This window comes from Lynx rufus, unplaced genomic scaffold, assembly GCF_022079265.1.
Source record: "Lynx rufus isolate CCGP_SWC_20201006 ecotype Redwood Valley unplaced genomic scaffold, mLynRuf1.p SCAF_13, whole genome shotgun sequence".
Classification (NCBI taxonomy): Eukaryota; Metazoa; Chordata; class Mammalia; order Carnivora; family Felidae; genus Lynx; species Lynx rufus.
Window position 1 is genome coordinate 38,725,647 of NW_025814827.1, and position 15,918 is coordinate 38,741,564.

Here is a 15,918-nt window from a genome sequence, read left to right on the forward strand (position 1 = left end):
ATTGCATCAGGGATGGTTTTGTTAACTCATATGTACCCAATCTCAGTGATTGGACGTTAGACCTCCTAGTTTGAATCTTCATATCTCTTGTCTTTTCTCACATTATTTTGTATCTTTCTATCTTTTTGTTGTACATGATGTGAGATTTCCTTTTTAAATGCCCTCCTTTCTTAACAGTTGTATTTTTGGTGATCAATAACTTCACTTGTTGGTTGTTTCTTTTTTATAACAATTTATTTCTCCTTCTATAGATGTAACATTCTTATATCCCTCTTAAAATACAAACTAGTGATTTTAAGCATTGTTTCCTAAAATATTAATGTTTCCTTTAAGGTCTTTTTTCTATTTCCTTCTCTTTCATGTTGTAGTCTTTTCTTAAATGTCTTGGTTGCTTATTCATATCTGAGAATTAGGCAGGAGGAAAGCTGACTGTGAACATTTTTGACTTTAAAGTTTTTCCAGCCCCATATCTCATACTTGTTATACCTGGAGTTCAGGATAATGTAGCCTAATTTGTTCTCTTCCTTGGTTTTCTTCTCTGCTATGCAAATAGTAGGTTACAGCTTCCGCTGCTGACGTATCAGCCGTTGTTCCATCTTCATCTGTTGACTCAGGAAATGTACTGAAATCCTTTGATGTCTACCCCTGCCTGCCCCACATTTTGTTTTCTAGATGTTGTATCTTTGTTGTCATTTTAATGGACTCTCTTTAGCCAGAAATCTGTGTTAATTTTTTTTCTAATGGGATTCATTTAATATTCTTCCTTAAACTGCATATTCAGTCTTCCTCTTCTAATCCTTGCTACTTTTCTTCTCTCATATTTGTTTTCTCACTTTTCTTGGTGTTGATGACCTTAAATTCCTTAATGGAAACTTGTATTATAATTTGAATATAATAATAAATGAATAACTGCCGTTTGTTTTTTAAGCCAAATATTTACTGTTGATAAAGGTTTGTAAATAAGTGGCTGATTTTTTAAACTAGATTTTAACTTTATATTTTTAGAAACATCAATTGCCACTTTACTCTTTGTGTTGGCTAGATTTATTTTGATTATAAGTCATATTCAAACTGTTTTCAAGAAAAAGAATTTTGGTTTTTTTTACATATTATATATTCTTTTCCTTGTTAATTTTTAAAAATTTTAATTTCAGTATAGTTAACTTATAGTGTTGTATTAGTTTTAGGTGTACAGTATAGTGATTCAACAATTCTATACATTGCTCAGTGTTCACCACAATGTGTACTTTTAATTCTCTTCCATTTTACCCATCCCCCCCCCACCCACTTCCCCTCTGGTAATCACGTTTGTTTTCTATAGTTTTCTATAGTCTGTTTTATGGTTTGTCTCTTTTGTGCTTTGCTCATTTGTTTTGGTTTCTTAAATTCCAGATATGAGTGAAACCATATGGTATTTGTCTTTCTCTGACTTATTTCACTTAGCATTATCCTCTCTAGATCCACCATGTTATTGCAAATGGCAAGATTTCATTCTTTTTTATGGCTGAATAATATTCCATTATTTATATACAACCTATAGTATATACATATAATTATTAATATATAATAATATATATAAACTATAATTACATTTATATGTGTATATATATATCACATCTTCTTTATCCATTCATCTATTGATGGACAGTTGAGCTGCTTCCCTAATTTGACTATTGTAAATAATGCTACAATAAACATAGGGGTGCAATATATCTTTTTGAATTAGTGTTTTTGTATTCTCTGTGTAAATACCCTCTAGTGGGATTACTTGATCATATGGTAGTTCTATTTTTAACTTTTTGAGGGACGCCCATACTGTGTTCCACAGTGGCTGTACCAGTGTGCATTTCCACCAACAATGCATGAGAGTTCCTTTAAGAAAAAGAGAATTTATTGACAGTAACCTAAAGATAAGTTTGGCTTCAAGTAGACTAAGTACAAGACACAAATTATGTAATCAATATCTTTTCCCCCCTGTTTCCATCTCTTGCCTCTATTTTCTATTGATTCCATCCTTTGACTAGACTCTTATATTCAGAAAATGGCTCCTGGTTACATTTTTTCTGGTTCAAATCTAGTAGGAAAAGCTTCAGTCTTTTTAAATAACTCAAAGGAAAATGTAGTTATCCAGTTATATTTCATTGTCACTCAGTGGCCTGACTTGTATCATCTATGAACCAGTCATTGTTGATGATTTTATTTGACTGGATAGGTCTAGATCATATGCCATTCCTAGAGCAACAGATAGAGTCATGATTACTAGAACCACATTTTACTATGGTTCTGTGGGAAGAACAGAACCCATTGGGGGGAAAAGTGGATCTCCAAGTGCAAAGCAAACTGTTGCTGGTAGAAGTGTGAACTGTGTCAGGGAGGTAAAAAGCAGCAGGTTTCCTGAAAATAAATAGGTTTCAATTGCTTACAAACTTAGGAACCATCCTAAATGGCTCTTCTTTCAGTATGTCCCTCCCTCCTCTCCTCCATCTTTTCTTCCCTCCCTCCTTCTGTCTTATCCTTTCTCAAACCTAGTTGACCATTGGAACCACAACAGTGAGTCTATACTCTGGGACTTGCATTCAATTCTCATGATATCTCCACTTGAATATTCTATAGGCGCGATAAATTCAACAAGTTCAAAATTTTATTCATTCTCTTCCTGCACAAACTTGCTCCATTTCCTATATTTCTCTCTTAGTTAAAATCATCATCATCTACCCCCATCACCTAAGTCTAACCTGGGACCCACAACTAGATTTCCATTTTCTTTCAGTTCGCTCCCACACCAACCACCACTATTAGATCTCTAGGAACCTGCTATTACTTCTGTGACTTCTGATATCTGACCCTGTGATTTCATTCTCACTATTACTGAGTTTTCACCTGTACTCTGTGAGAGTCTCCTAACTCGTCAGCTTGCCTTCAATATCACCTTGTGTACCATTCAACCCTTCTACTCTATTGTCCTTGGCTGTTCTGCATAAATACTTAAATAACCCACTACTAAGGCAAACTACAAGCACATTACCTTATCAGAAAAGACTCTTTTAAAAAGAGATCCTTGCCTTCCCTTCCATTTCTACCTGTCTGATCCTGTCATTTCCATACAAGTTTCTGGGTTCAAGTTATAATGAACTAATAGGTTTTAGGAGATTGCTTTTTATATCTGAATCTTTGCCTGTACTTTTCCATATCCTTATCTCTGTTCTAAAGAACTTCTCACTTCATACACTTCTATGAAATGGGCTCTAATTTATCTGCTTCCTGTATTTTCCTTCTCTGTTTGTCTATACCTCTACTGTTTTCCTCAGGACATTAGTAGGATTATTTATGTGACTGTCTCTTGCTAGATTGTGAGACCCTCAAAGACATACTCGGTACTCTTTATTTTTACATATCTAGTGTACAGCAGTATTTCTGGCATATGGATGCCTTTTAAAGGATGACTGAACAAATTAGTCCAAAGCTTAACAAATTATATTTTATATCACAATGTATCTAATTCAGGGGAGCCACAACATTGTTACAAAGTAAGATGTAATGCCATTGGTAAATTCGTTTTGTTTTTGTTTTTCCACTTAGAAGCTTAAATGGAATAGGCATAATTGTGAAACTTTTCAAAATAAGATATCCTATCAGATTTGGCACTATAACCCACTAAGTATACCAAGAATAATTTCCAGCTGCAGAGTACTTTATAAAAATGCTGAGCAGACACTTTTTCAAATTATTTTTGGTGTCTGCATGTTAGAAAACATGCTTATGGTGGAAAATTGCTCTGTGGATCTTTTTTCACTCTGAATATTAGGGAAAAAAACCCTTGGTGGTTGGGTGGCTTGAGGCAAATCCAAAAGGTTTGGAGTGGGAGGAACATATAAGAGGCCCTTAAGATTTGCAGGGAGGACCCAGACATAATGCTAATTAAACAGGCACATAGCCCTGTACAGATTGCTCCTGGCTCTTCAGCATTGCACAGCTTGCCTCAAGCCCTGTCAGTTCCCAAGATTTTGGACATTAAACCTGGTCCCTTGGCACAAGAAATGCTTTGCTAGTATTGATTCTGGACCCTAAACAGAAGAGTTGGAATCAGCACAGACAAGTGTCATTTTGACTCCCAGGTGCGACTTCATTGAGGCTGTGTTATTGCTGGCCCTTCAGACAGTAAAGTCAAGCATGCACGAGAAAGCACATGATGGAAGATCTGTCTGGAAGTAAAATGTTGGATTATACTTGTCAATTATTACAGTTTGTAAACTTATCGCAGGTCTAGAGTCTTCATCTGTAGATTCCCCCTAAAGCTTAGAAAATGTGACTCCCTCATTTTAGCAAAATGATTATTCTGTCTCCTAACCTTGAACTTTCTCCTCTTGGTATCACTGATTGTGTGTGTATATTAAACATGCACATATATACTCTTTCAATTTATTTTTTGCCTGGTTCAGTGCCTCTCTATAAATTTACTAATTGACTTTCCTTATGTTCCTTTCTTCTGCAAAATATAGATTTCTATCTTAACTCTATGTATTTTAAAGTGTGTTGGGTATGTCTGACTTATCTTTCAAGTCTCTGGTGGCTGGGTCCTATTGAATTTTTCGTCTTTTTTCCTGTCTATGCTACCATTTATTTTTTAAGAAACCTTTTGTAGATGTCTGCTTAGGAATTGTGTTGTCTAAGACATTAGATGTATGTTTCTGTCCTACAGTCCTTTACTTCAACTCTAGACCTGTATTTTACCTTGTCTTTGTTATATTCTCTATTACATGACTAAGAACGTATTACTAAAATTTACAAGTATAAATTACTTTATTCATTTATTGTTATCCTTCCATTTTTTCGTAGCACAGGACTTTATTGGTAGTGACACATGGTATGATAGATCTTAAACTGATCTTTTTACATTGACTTTCCCTTTTAAATTGGGAACTTGTTCATCCAGATAATTTGTGGTGCTTATATCATAAAATAGCCATAAAAAGCAAAGATGATATCAATAAATAGAGTTTTTGGGGCGCCTGGGTGGCTTGGTCGGTTAAGCGTCCGACTTCGGCTCAGGTCATGATCTCACAGTCCGTGGGTTCGAGCCCCGCGTCGGGCTCTGTGCTGACAGCTCAGAGCCTGGAGCCTGTTTCGGATTCTGTGTCTCCCTCTCTCTCTGCTCCTCCCCTGTTCATGCTCTGTCTCTCTCTGTCTCAAAAATAAATAAACATTAAAAAAATTAAAAAAAAATAAAAAATAAATAGAGTTTTTAAATTATTAGTATTGGTAAGAGATGATTCAGTAGAGACTTGTTCTGTGACATGCTGATGTGAGAAAAAAATTGAGTGAATAAAAAGGATGAATTAATCAACCTTGACTTTTCCTGTTATCTTTAACCTGATACTACTGCAGTTTATAGACTCCTCTATGTTTTTCTTTCTGCAAACATTAATTGGATGCTTATAATGTACCAGTATTGTAAAGAGATGTTCAAGACAGTCTCAGCCTTCAGAGAATCTGGAGAGACAAGGTAGAGTTGCCATTGGAGTATGCAGTTAAAGTGCTATGGGAATTGAGAGGAGAAAAAAAATCTCATGTAGGAGCATCAAGAGGGTCTTATGGGGGAAATTACATTTGATATCCTTGTACGTTGTTTGGGTTTTGACAAAGGCAGGCATGAGCAAATGTCTAAGAGAAAGTTGCAAATTAGGGGCAGAGCTTATCCAAACTCACAGAAGCAGGAAATCATGAGATACATTAGGGAAGTAGCAAGAAGTTCAATTTGGCTAGAGCTCGGAGTTTAAGGAGTAGTGGAAAATAAGTCTACAAAGGTTGATTGAAATAAAAAAGGAGTGTCTTAAATTTTAGGCGGGATTGCGTAGGCAGCCCCTAAGTTGGTATTTTCCAACTGAGTTTAATGTGTCGCAACCTTTTTTTCTTTAAATGAAAGAGACTAGAATAAAATAGAAAATATCAAAATGCATTGTACATAGTAAGGTTAATTATATTTTGTGAAATGTGCATTCACATATGTGAATATAAATGAGTGTTATGTGAGTATAAATGTATGTTATGTATATTCTACACTGTTAAACAAATTGTTTGTTATGGTTAAACAAATTTGAAAGCCACTACCCTGAAGGATTTTGCAAATGGAATGACATAGAATTGTACAGTTGAAGGGAACTTCAAGGACATTAAGTTGAACCACTATAACGATGCGAGAAATGGATTAGAGAAGTGGAATTCTGGAGATGAGGAGCTCAAACTGAAAACTGAGATACTGGGCTAGATGAAAGTTTCTGAGGACCTGAACTGGGGGAATGGCAGTGTGAAAGGGGAAGAACGGACATTGTAGGTGGATTGATAGGGCTTGACGGTGGCTTAAATAAAAACATGTTTAAATAAAAAGTGACAAGGAGTCTACATGAAGTACTTCATAAACTAACAGTTCCATGTCTAATTAATTCAGCTTTCACTGGGCAGTGTTTCTAAGCAAAGTGAATTACAATAGCTATGTATTACAAATATTGTGACACTAAATTTTACAGCACCCTGTCTTTGTCATCTGTTTAATCTGGTGTAGGATGGTATAGGAGATGCTTCATTCAAGCTGGCTTCATTTAATCAAGATTAACTCTTTTTTTTTTTAATAAATCAAGATTAACTCTTAATAAATCTTAGTCTTACTACAGGTGTTGGTGAGGATGTGGAGAAAAAGGAACTCTCTTGCACTGTTCTTAGGAACAGCCAAGAACACTCTGGAAAGCAGTGTGAAGGTTCCTGAAAAAGTTAAAATAGAAATACCATATGATCCAGCAATTGCACTACTGGGTATTTACCCAAAGAATACAAATACACAAACTCAAAAGGATACATGCATCACTGTGTTTATAGCAACGTTATTTACAATAGCCAAGTTGTGGAAGCAACCCAGTTATCTGTTGATTGATGAATGGATAAAGAAGAGGTGGTATATACAATGGCATGTTATTCAGCCATAAAAAAGAATGAAATCTTGCCATTTGCAACAACATGAGTGGACCTAGAAAGTTTAATGCTAAGTGAAATAAGCCAGTCAGAGAAAGACAAATACCATATGATTTCACTAATATGTGAAATTTAAGAAACAAAACAAATGAGCAAAGAGAAAAAGAGAGAGAGAGAGAGAGAGAGAGAGAGAGGGACAAACCAAGAGACTCTTAACCATAGAGAACAAACTGATGGTTACCAGAGGGGATGTGGGGGATGGGTAAAATAGGTGATGGAGATTGAGGAGTGCACTTGTGATGAGCACTGACTGATTAAAATAAAAACTTAAATAAATAAATACATAAATGTTAGTCTTGATGGTGCTTTTAACTGAATGTTTAACATTTTTTTCATATTGTTATATGTGGTACATACCAACCAAAAAATTTGTTTCCCTATTTCTTAACTCTAAATAAAATCACCTAGTGTGAATTCCCAGAAGGAAGCAAAAAGTACTATATTAATGAGCTTAACATAATAATCTGTGTAAGTGGGATTTAATTTTATAGTAATTGAATTAAAAACTTATTTACTGATGATCATGTAAAATATTGTCTTTTCTTCAGCTTTATTCATATAGTTGACATAACATTGTATAAGTTTGAGGTGTACAATGTTTTCACGTGATACATTTATATATTGCAAAATGATATTACCCTAGCATTAGCTAACACATCCATTCCATCACTTATTTACCGTATTTTGTTTTTTTTTTTGTAGTGAGAATATTTAAGATCTATTTTTTTTTAGCAACTTTCAAGTGTAATACAGTATTATTAACTATAATTGCTATGCTGTACCTTAGACCCCCAGAATTTATTAATCTTATAACTGGAAATTTGTACCCTTTGGTCAACATCTTCCCACAGCCCACCCCAGCCCTTGGTGACCACAATTCTACTCCCCATTTCTCTGGGTCTGGAGGTTTTTAGATTCCACATGTGTCTGTCTCTGGCTTATTTCGCTTAGTATATATGAGATATATGTGTACTACATGTCTTCATCCATTTATCTGTTGATGGGTTGGATTGTTTCCATATCTTGGCTGTTGTGAATAATGCAGTAGTGGACACTGGGGGTGCAGGTTATCTCTTTGAGATCCTGTTTTCATTTCCTTTGAATATATACTCAGAAGTGGGATTGCTGGGTCATAAGGTAGTTCTGTTTTCTTTTTCTTTTTCTTTCTTTTTTTTTTTTTTTTTGAAGAACCTCCATACTGTTTTCCATAGCAGCGGTATCAATTTACATTCCTACCAACAGTGCCCAAGTATTCCCTTTTCTCCACACCCTCACCAGCACTTGTTATCTGTTACCTTTTTGATAACAGCCTTTTTAACAGATGTGAGTGGTATCTCATTGTGGGTTTTGATTTGCATTGCTCTGATGGTTAATGATGCTGTGCACCTTTTCTTACACTGTTGACCATTTGGATGTCTTCTTTGGAAAGATACCTATTCAGTTCCACTGCACATTTTTAAATTGGATTACTTGTGGGGCTTTTGTTATTGTTGCTGTTTTTTTTGTTTGTTTGTTTGCTGTTGAATTGTATAAATTCTTTATGTATTTTGAGTATTAACCTTTTATCAGATACATGATTTTGCAAATATCTTATTCTGTAGGTTGTCTTTTCCTTTTGTTGATTTTTCCTCTAACTATGCAGAAGCTTTTTAGCTTGATTTAGTCCCACTTACTTACAAAATACAGAGTCTTAATAGATTCTGTAGGCTTTTCGGCATCATGTTAGATTGAACCTGCCTTCAGACCTGTAAATTAATTGACACCTTAGATATTTCACTTATGGTTTTCCTCCAGTCTCTCCTTTTATAATTTATCCTACAAACTCCTGCCGGGTTAGTCTTTCTAAAGTGTAGATCCAATCACATTCCTCTCTTCATCAAAAATCCTTGTTGCTCACCATTGATCTGTCAGGTGCTCTGCAATATGGCTTAAGCTTATCTTTCATCATTTCCCAGTATTCCCCCACATGGAACCTATGTTCCATCTAAACTAGGCTATGTCAGAACTCATTTTAACCCACATAGGCCATGTCTTTCCTGTACAGTGCTGTGCTATAGTCATAAATAATCCTTCCTCTCCAGTTGCTTCTTTCACATGGCATCTCCTTTTGATATCTTCCTTCAAATGCTCTCACTGAATATAATATCTTTCTCTCTGGAACCTGCACATAATATTGTATTTCTCTTATAGTACTTTATCTTGATATTCAGAGCTACTAGGTTTTGTTTTGTTTTGTTTTGTTTTTTTATCTTGTGGGTTTTTGTTTAAAGATGCTAAGTACCTTGAGGAGCCGGGCATTGTATTCCTTTTTTTTTTTTTTTTTTAAATATGGGATTTTTATACAACTCTTGAACTATATAGACATTGTGTTCAACTGTACTCCTCTGGAATTCATTTATTGCATCTGTAAACTACGAATATATCTTTCTGTTTCTGTTTTTTTATTTATCTGTTTTGAGAATAAAGGTGAAATATACGAGAGCCTCTTTAGGTTTCTAGGAAGAAAGATGCTGGATAAATTAGTCTTCTTTTGTTTTTTTGTTGTTTTTCTTAGCCTGCCGACTTCATGTTAGTGCCAGGTTTTCTTTCTACCTTATTCCTTTGCTTCCACAATAATCCAGTAAAGCTAAATAAAGTCAGTTTTTTTTTCATTGCAAAGTTCCATTAGTATATTAATATTAAGCAGTAGCTGTAAGTTGGCATTGAGATGAGTGTAATTCCTCTTGACTTTATTAGTAAGTTAATACAGAGAAGAAAAAGAATGGTAATTGTTCAAATTGTGAAAGAGGTTTTAATATGGGGAAATTTGTATTTTATATTAGATTGAATTTATCTTTCTACATTGTTGCCTATAATTTTTGGCCCTCCTGAGACTTTTTTATAGACTTTTTCATTCAGATAATTGAACCTATTCTAAGGGACATGTGGAATTAATGTTTTCTAGCTAGTTACCTACATGAATAAACTGATGCATGGGTCATTCAAAAGAAGATAAAGAAGTGAACCTGAATATGACAAAACTTGTTATCTACAGATGCTTTCTTTCCATCAAAACTTATTTTGGCATGTTCTTTTCAGATTTAACTCTATGGTTATCTTTAAAATCTAAGCAGTGTTTTCTCTACTAACTCATTTGTAAAAAGCCTCAAGCAAGGACTTCCATTTGAAAGTTACATGAGCTGACTTTAGAGAATTTAGATTTTTGAAAGAGCATATGAAAAAATAAGATATTTTTAAAAATGGCTCTTAAATGTCCAGTGGCAATAGAAAAGGGCTATTATATACACTCCTGTTTGTGAAAGCTATTACCTCTCAATGCCAATGGAATTACATCACAGTTACTCATAACATCTCCAGTGCTGGATCATGTGATTATTTTGTGTACTTGCACACATTGAGTGCTCAATGAGCAGTTGTTAAATTAAACTTAGTGAACAAAGTTAAGCGCATCTAACCCTGATAAAGTTCATTGCTCCTTGTAGATTTTTATGAAAATACATTGACAAATGGGGTGCCTGTGTGGCTTAGTCGGTTAAGCATCAGCTCTTGATCTCTGCTCAGGTCATGATCTCTCGGTTTGTGGCTCTGCATCAGGCTCTGCACTAACAGCGTGGAACCTGCTTATGATTTTCTCTCTCCTTCTCTCTCTGCCCCTCCCCTGCTCACTCTCTCTCTCTCTCTCAAAATAAATAAAAAAAATTTTTTAAATACATTGACAGATCAGAAAAGGCAGAAATTATTTACCAGACATTTGTTTCCCTTCCTTTACAGAATTCTTTTTTACCTACTATATGATTGGTTTCAGAGCCATTGAAATGGCTCAAGGTCTATTTTAACACCAGTTGCCTTACGGGTTCTTTCCTACATAGTAATTTTGCTGGCAAGTGGGGAAGGCAGAGAGAATCATTAATTGGTAAATAATCCATGGTCTCCCTTTTGAGCTTTTCACAATTTAGCTCCGTTAATAATTTTTACTTGTCTCATAGTCATTTTTGTGGCTTACTTAACCCTCACCGAAGTTCTACTGATTTTGAGTGGTCATTTAACCTGAACTTGGTCATAGAAAACTAATAAAAATCAATCCAGTGGAATTCAGTGCAGATAATGTGATACTGTAAGACAAGATTTCTTAATCTAGGGGGGAGAGGTGTTTTTGAACTCTGAAATTCTGTGCAAATTTTTTGTATATGTAAATTTTTCTGGGGAGAGATTTTTATCATAGTCTCACATTGGTCTCTTCAGAAGTTTAATAACTACTGCTTTTTAACAAATTTTTAATGTTTATTTATTTTTGAGAGACAGAGAGAGACAGAGAGTGAGCAGGGAAAGGTAGAGAGAGAGGGAGACACAGAATCCGAAGCAGCGCCAGGCTCTGAGCTGTTAGCACAGAGCCTGATGTGGGGCTTGAACTCACAAACTGTAAGATCATGACTTGAGCTGAAGTTGGATGCTTAACTGACTGAGCCACCCAGGTGCCCATGGTAAGTACTGTTTTCATCCTCAGTTTCAGAAAGCCTTATATCCTGGGGGGTATTTAGGACTACTCAACTTGGAATCAGTTGTCTTTTGACTGTGTAGCACATACTGTGCTCAGTACTTGGAGGTCAGAGGGGCTCCCTGGGTCTTATGAAGAGTGAAGAGGGAGCACCTGCGACCAGATGAGGATGACACGTATCTCTTGAGAACGCCATTAAAATCTCAAAGAGAACAGAGTGCAAAGTGGCATCTTCAAATTTCAGGCAGGGAGTAATGGGGACCAGATGGGGCAGCAGACTTGTAGACCTATACGTGGTCTGGCTGGCTCATAATAGGCCCTTGGGTTTGATGTTGAAGGAAAGAAGGATAAGGATGTAAAAGATGATTTCCTCAAGTGTAGTTTTTATTTGTTGAATTTTTTTTTTTTTAGTTTTTTTTTTTTAACGTTTTATTTTTGAGACAGAGAGAGACAAAGCATGAACGGGGGAGGGTCAGAGAGAGGGAGACACAGAATCTGAAACAGGCTCCAGGCTCTGAGCTGTCAGCACAGAGCCCGACGCGGGGCTCAAACTCACGGACCGCGAGATCGTGACCTGAGCCGAAGTCGGCCGCTCAACCGACTGAGCCACCCAGGGGCCCCTATTTGTTGAATTTTTGTTGTGTTTAGTTTCTTTTGAGGGAAGTTACTATGTTATGCCTTGTTTTACATAATTATTTTCATATACAGTATATCTTGCTTATTAGTTTATACCTCGTGAAGGCAAGGACTATGTGTTTTTCAATTTTGGATACTCTGCAGTGCTCACCATGAAGCCTTGTCCAAGTGAGACGCTCAAAATTTTTGTTGTATATTTGCTCTAAGGATGCTGTTGAGGATTTTTACCATATCACACATTTAACTTTATGGCACTCCAAGGGTAAAATATTTCTCCGGATTTGGTCTTTGTAATAGTCTTGCCTTAACTATAACTGTTGGACAGTTTTTATTGTATGAACACTGTAAATCATGCAACTCATTCTAGTTTTCTTTTTATATTGATTATTAGAAAGCCTACAGCCATGTGATTTTTGTTCAGTTATTTCTGTATTATAATTTAATTGATGTTGTTTATGTAGCACAATCTGCCAGGCACTGTTACACGTTGTATACATTATATTCTAATTTATCTTTATCAACCCTGGTCTATTTTCTTTATTTTCCAGATAAGTAAACTGAGATATAGAGATTTTAAGTAACTTGTCCAAGGTGACACAGGTAGAAAGTAGTAGAATATGTACTTTTAATCGCTGTATTCTTCTGCCTCCCACCATTACATTGTGTTATCAAGAAGATACTACCATATAACAGTACATATATAGTGCATATAGAAACAAAAAAGGCATGTGTGAATTAACTGTGAGACAGAGGGGTGGGCATGTGGTTTGATAAGGTGAAGTGGGGTTATTGAGTCAAGGATCAAAGTGATCTATCTGTGTTTGATCTCATTTCAGAGCTCTCAGAATTATTTTAAATCTTTGCTACTCAAAGTGTAGTCTAGGGGCTGGTGCTGTCCATGAAGTGATTGTTATTGGTTCAAGGTCAGCTATTTATAGAAATGGAAAATAAGCATTTGGAAACTTTTATACTTATTTGAGAGTATTTTTATATCTGTTGAATCTAATAACAAAAAAAATTGGCTTCATATTTTATATGTTTGTAAAATTTCTCTCTTTTTTTATATTTTATTTTAATTGTGTTTTATAGATGTTTCTGTCTCCAAAGTTTTAGAAATTAAGAGAAAAATACCCTTGTCTTTAACACAGTTTGAGAAACACTGTTCTAGGTAACACCTTTAAGCTATGGTTTGTTTGAAAAGGAAAAGACATGATCTATAGCTTGAAATTACATTCTAATCTAAGTCTGTTTCTGAAGATGAAGTAGGAATCAGTATATTTGGCTACTTTGTCAGTTCCTTGGTTCTCTGAGAAAAGGCCCTAAATGAATTGACTTGGAAGAGAGGGCATTTTTCATTTTTTTCTTATCCTTAGTACTTTTCTCAAGAATGACAACATTTTAATTTTTTTTAATGTTTACTTATTTTTGAGAGAAACAGAGACAGAATGTGAGTGGGTTAGAGGCAGAGAGAGAGGGAGACACAGAATCCAAAGCAGGCCCAGGCTCTGAGCTGTCAGCACACAGCCCGACGTGGGGCTCGAACTCACGAGCTGTGAGATCATGACCTGAACTGAAGTCGGATGCTCAACCAACTGAGCCATCTGGGCGCCCCAAGAATAACATTTTAATTAAGTCCTTGATCCAGGGTAATAATAGCATGAGGAACTTGTCTATCATCTGTAGTTACAGTTTCCTTCCATGATTTATCAAAGTTGCTAATAAGGCAATTCATATTTTTTGTGTGTGTTCAAACTGTTCCCTGGAATAACAGAAAAATAAAAACAAATAAAAACAAGCAAACAAACAGAACATTGCTGTTAATTCCATATTAATAGATTAGTATGATTTTTCATTTATAGAAAATAAAAATCGCTTCAATGAGACAATATTTATACTAGTTCGCTTTTAATTTTTTTTATTCTTTTTGGGCAGGATAGGAATCCTCCTTCTATAATATAATATGTTGTAAAGGAGTCTCATATAAAGTTACCAACCTTAATTGAGTCTTTGAATGTGTATATAATTACAATATACCTTCAAAATAATCTCTTTTCCGTGATCCTCCAAGGTTGCATTTGAGAAGACTCTCTCACTGTTTTTTTTTTTTTTGTTTTTTTGTTTTTTTGTTTTTTTTTTGATGTTTAAAAAGTGGCCTCCAAATAGAGAAATGGGCTAAGGATATGAACAGGCAGTTCATAGAGAAAGAAATCCAACTGACCAAAAAATGTGCAATCTCACTTACTCAAAAATGCTGCTATTATTTTGGCAGGATTAAGAAATGATATTGGTTTTGAAGAAACGAGTGTCTTATGTGCTGCCAGCAGCCCTATAAATTGGTTCAGCCTTTCTGAGGTAATTTGGCAGATCTCATCAGACACAAAAAATAGATTCTCTTTACCAAACATTTCTACCTTGGGAAATTTATTCTGAAGAAATACAGATGTATTCAAAAATTAAGAAATGACTGGCAAACTGAATTATGGTATATATATATATATATATATATATATATATATATATATATGGAATATATGGCATCAAAATATGGAAGTTGCAGAAATACATCTGTACATGTTATTAAAAGAAGCAAATAGATTACCAAATACCCTGTAAGGTATAATTACAGTTTTGTAAAACATATTTGTGAAATGTATGTATAGAAAAATAATTGAAAGATGTGTTTAGATCTGCATGTAGCAAGTATTAAGAATGTGTAATTTTTGCACATTTGAACTTTTAAATTTTTTCCCTCTAATGACTACATTGTATTTGAAGCTTCTTTGTTAATGATTTGGCCTCCATTTTAAAATGCACAGAATGGTCTAGGAGGAAAGGAAACCTGATAATCAACAGGATGTCGCCATTCCCTAGGTCCTTTTCTGAAGGTTTACAAGGAGCCTGTTTTTCTTTCAGAACTTGTTCTTGAAAGCTGTGTTTGAGTTTTGTGGTTATTGTTGCTGTTTTTCTCCCTGTGACAAATGCCTATCATTTTCTAAACAAGAAAGCCAATGTCCCAGTTAGGTGTGTGGAGTGTTTCTCATTCACTCTCAGTCCTGTTGTGTTAATACTGAATAAGCAGAGACAGCCTGACCAGTGGTGAAAGATAGGACGCCAGCCTCAGGGCTTTTTCTGGTCAGCCCTAAACCTCTGATTGCCACGTTTTCCTAATTTCCCATTTCCAGGGCATCGCTAGAGTGACCTTGCCTGCTGAATATGATGCTCTGAATCTCCAAGATTTTCACATGAATTTGGAAGTGGGCAGTCAGGCGATTGTTTACAGGACTCCAAATGAACTGTGCACTCACAGCAAGTTTGATAAACACACATTTCCTCCTTTTATCAGTGAGATTGCAGAATGTGAAGTATGAGTTTCCAGTTTTACTTATTCCCTTCAACCCTTTTCCTGTTTAAAAACTTAGACATACTAATTGGATGCTGATCTGTCCCTGTTTTTTAGTCTGTTTACTGATAGTTGACGGTTTATTCCAATACTTACCTAGGCGAGGTTTGGCAGTTCTTTAAATAATAAACTTCCCATGTATTCAACTTAAAGGAGATTCATCCCAAGGAATGCAATGTGAGCACTAATTAACAGTAATGACTGCTAATCACTTTGCTTTTTATACTCCTTTAGGAGCACTGCTATTACCCAATGTAGTTAAGTAAAATGCTTGTATATGAATCAACAATGCTGCATCCTTTTAGCAGCTATTGCTCACAATCAAACTTTGCATAAATTAGAGTTAACTAAAATTGATTTTAAT

General features: G+C 35.2%; 1 protein-coding gene across 1 annotated transcript in view; it reads left to right on the forward strand.

The window, feature by feature from the left end:
- Positions 1 to 15,522, forward strand: part of DPH6 (diphthamine biosynthesis 6) — a 37,674-nt gene extending 22,152 nt beyond the window's left edge. The window contains exon 4 of the mRNA XM_047075344.1: positions 15,337 to 15,522. Coding sequence (XP_046931300.1) covers positions 15,337 to 15,522 — 186 coding nt within the window. The remainder of the gene's footprint in view (positions 1 to 15,336) is intronic.
- The last annotated feature ends 396 nt before the right edge of the window (positions 15,523 to 15,918 follow it).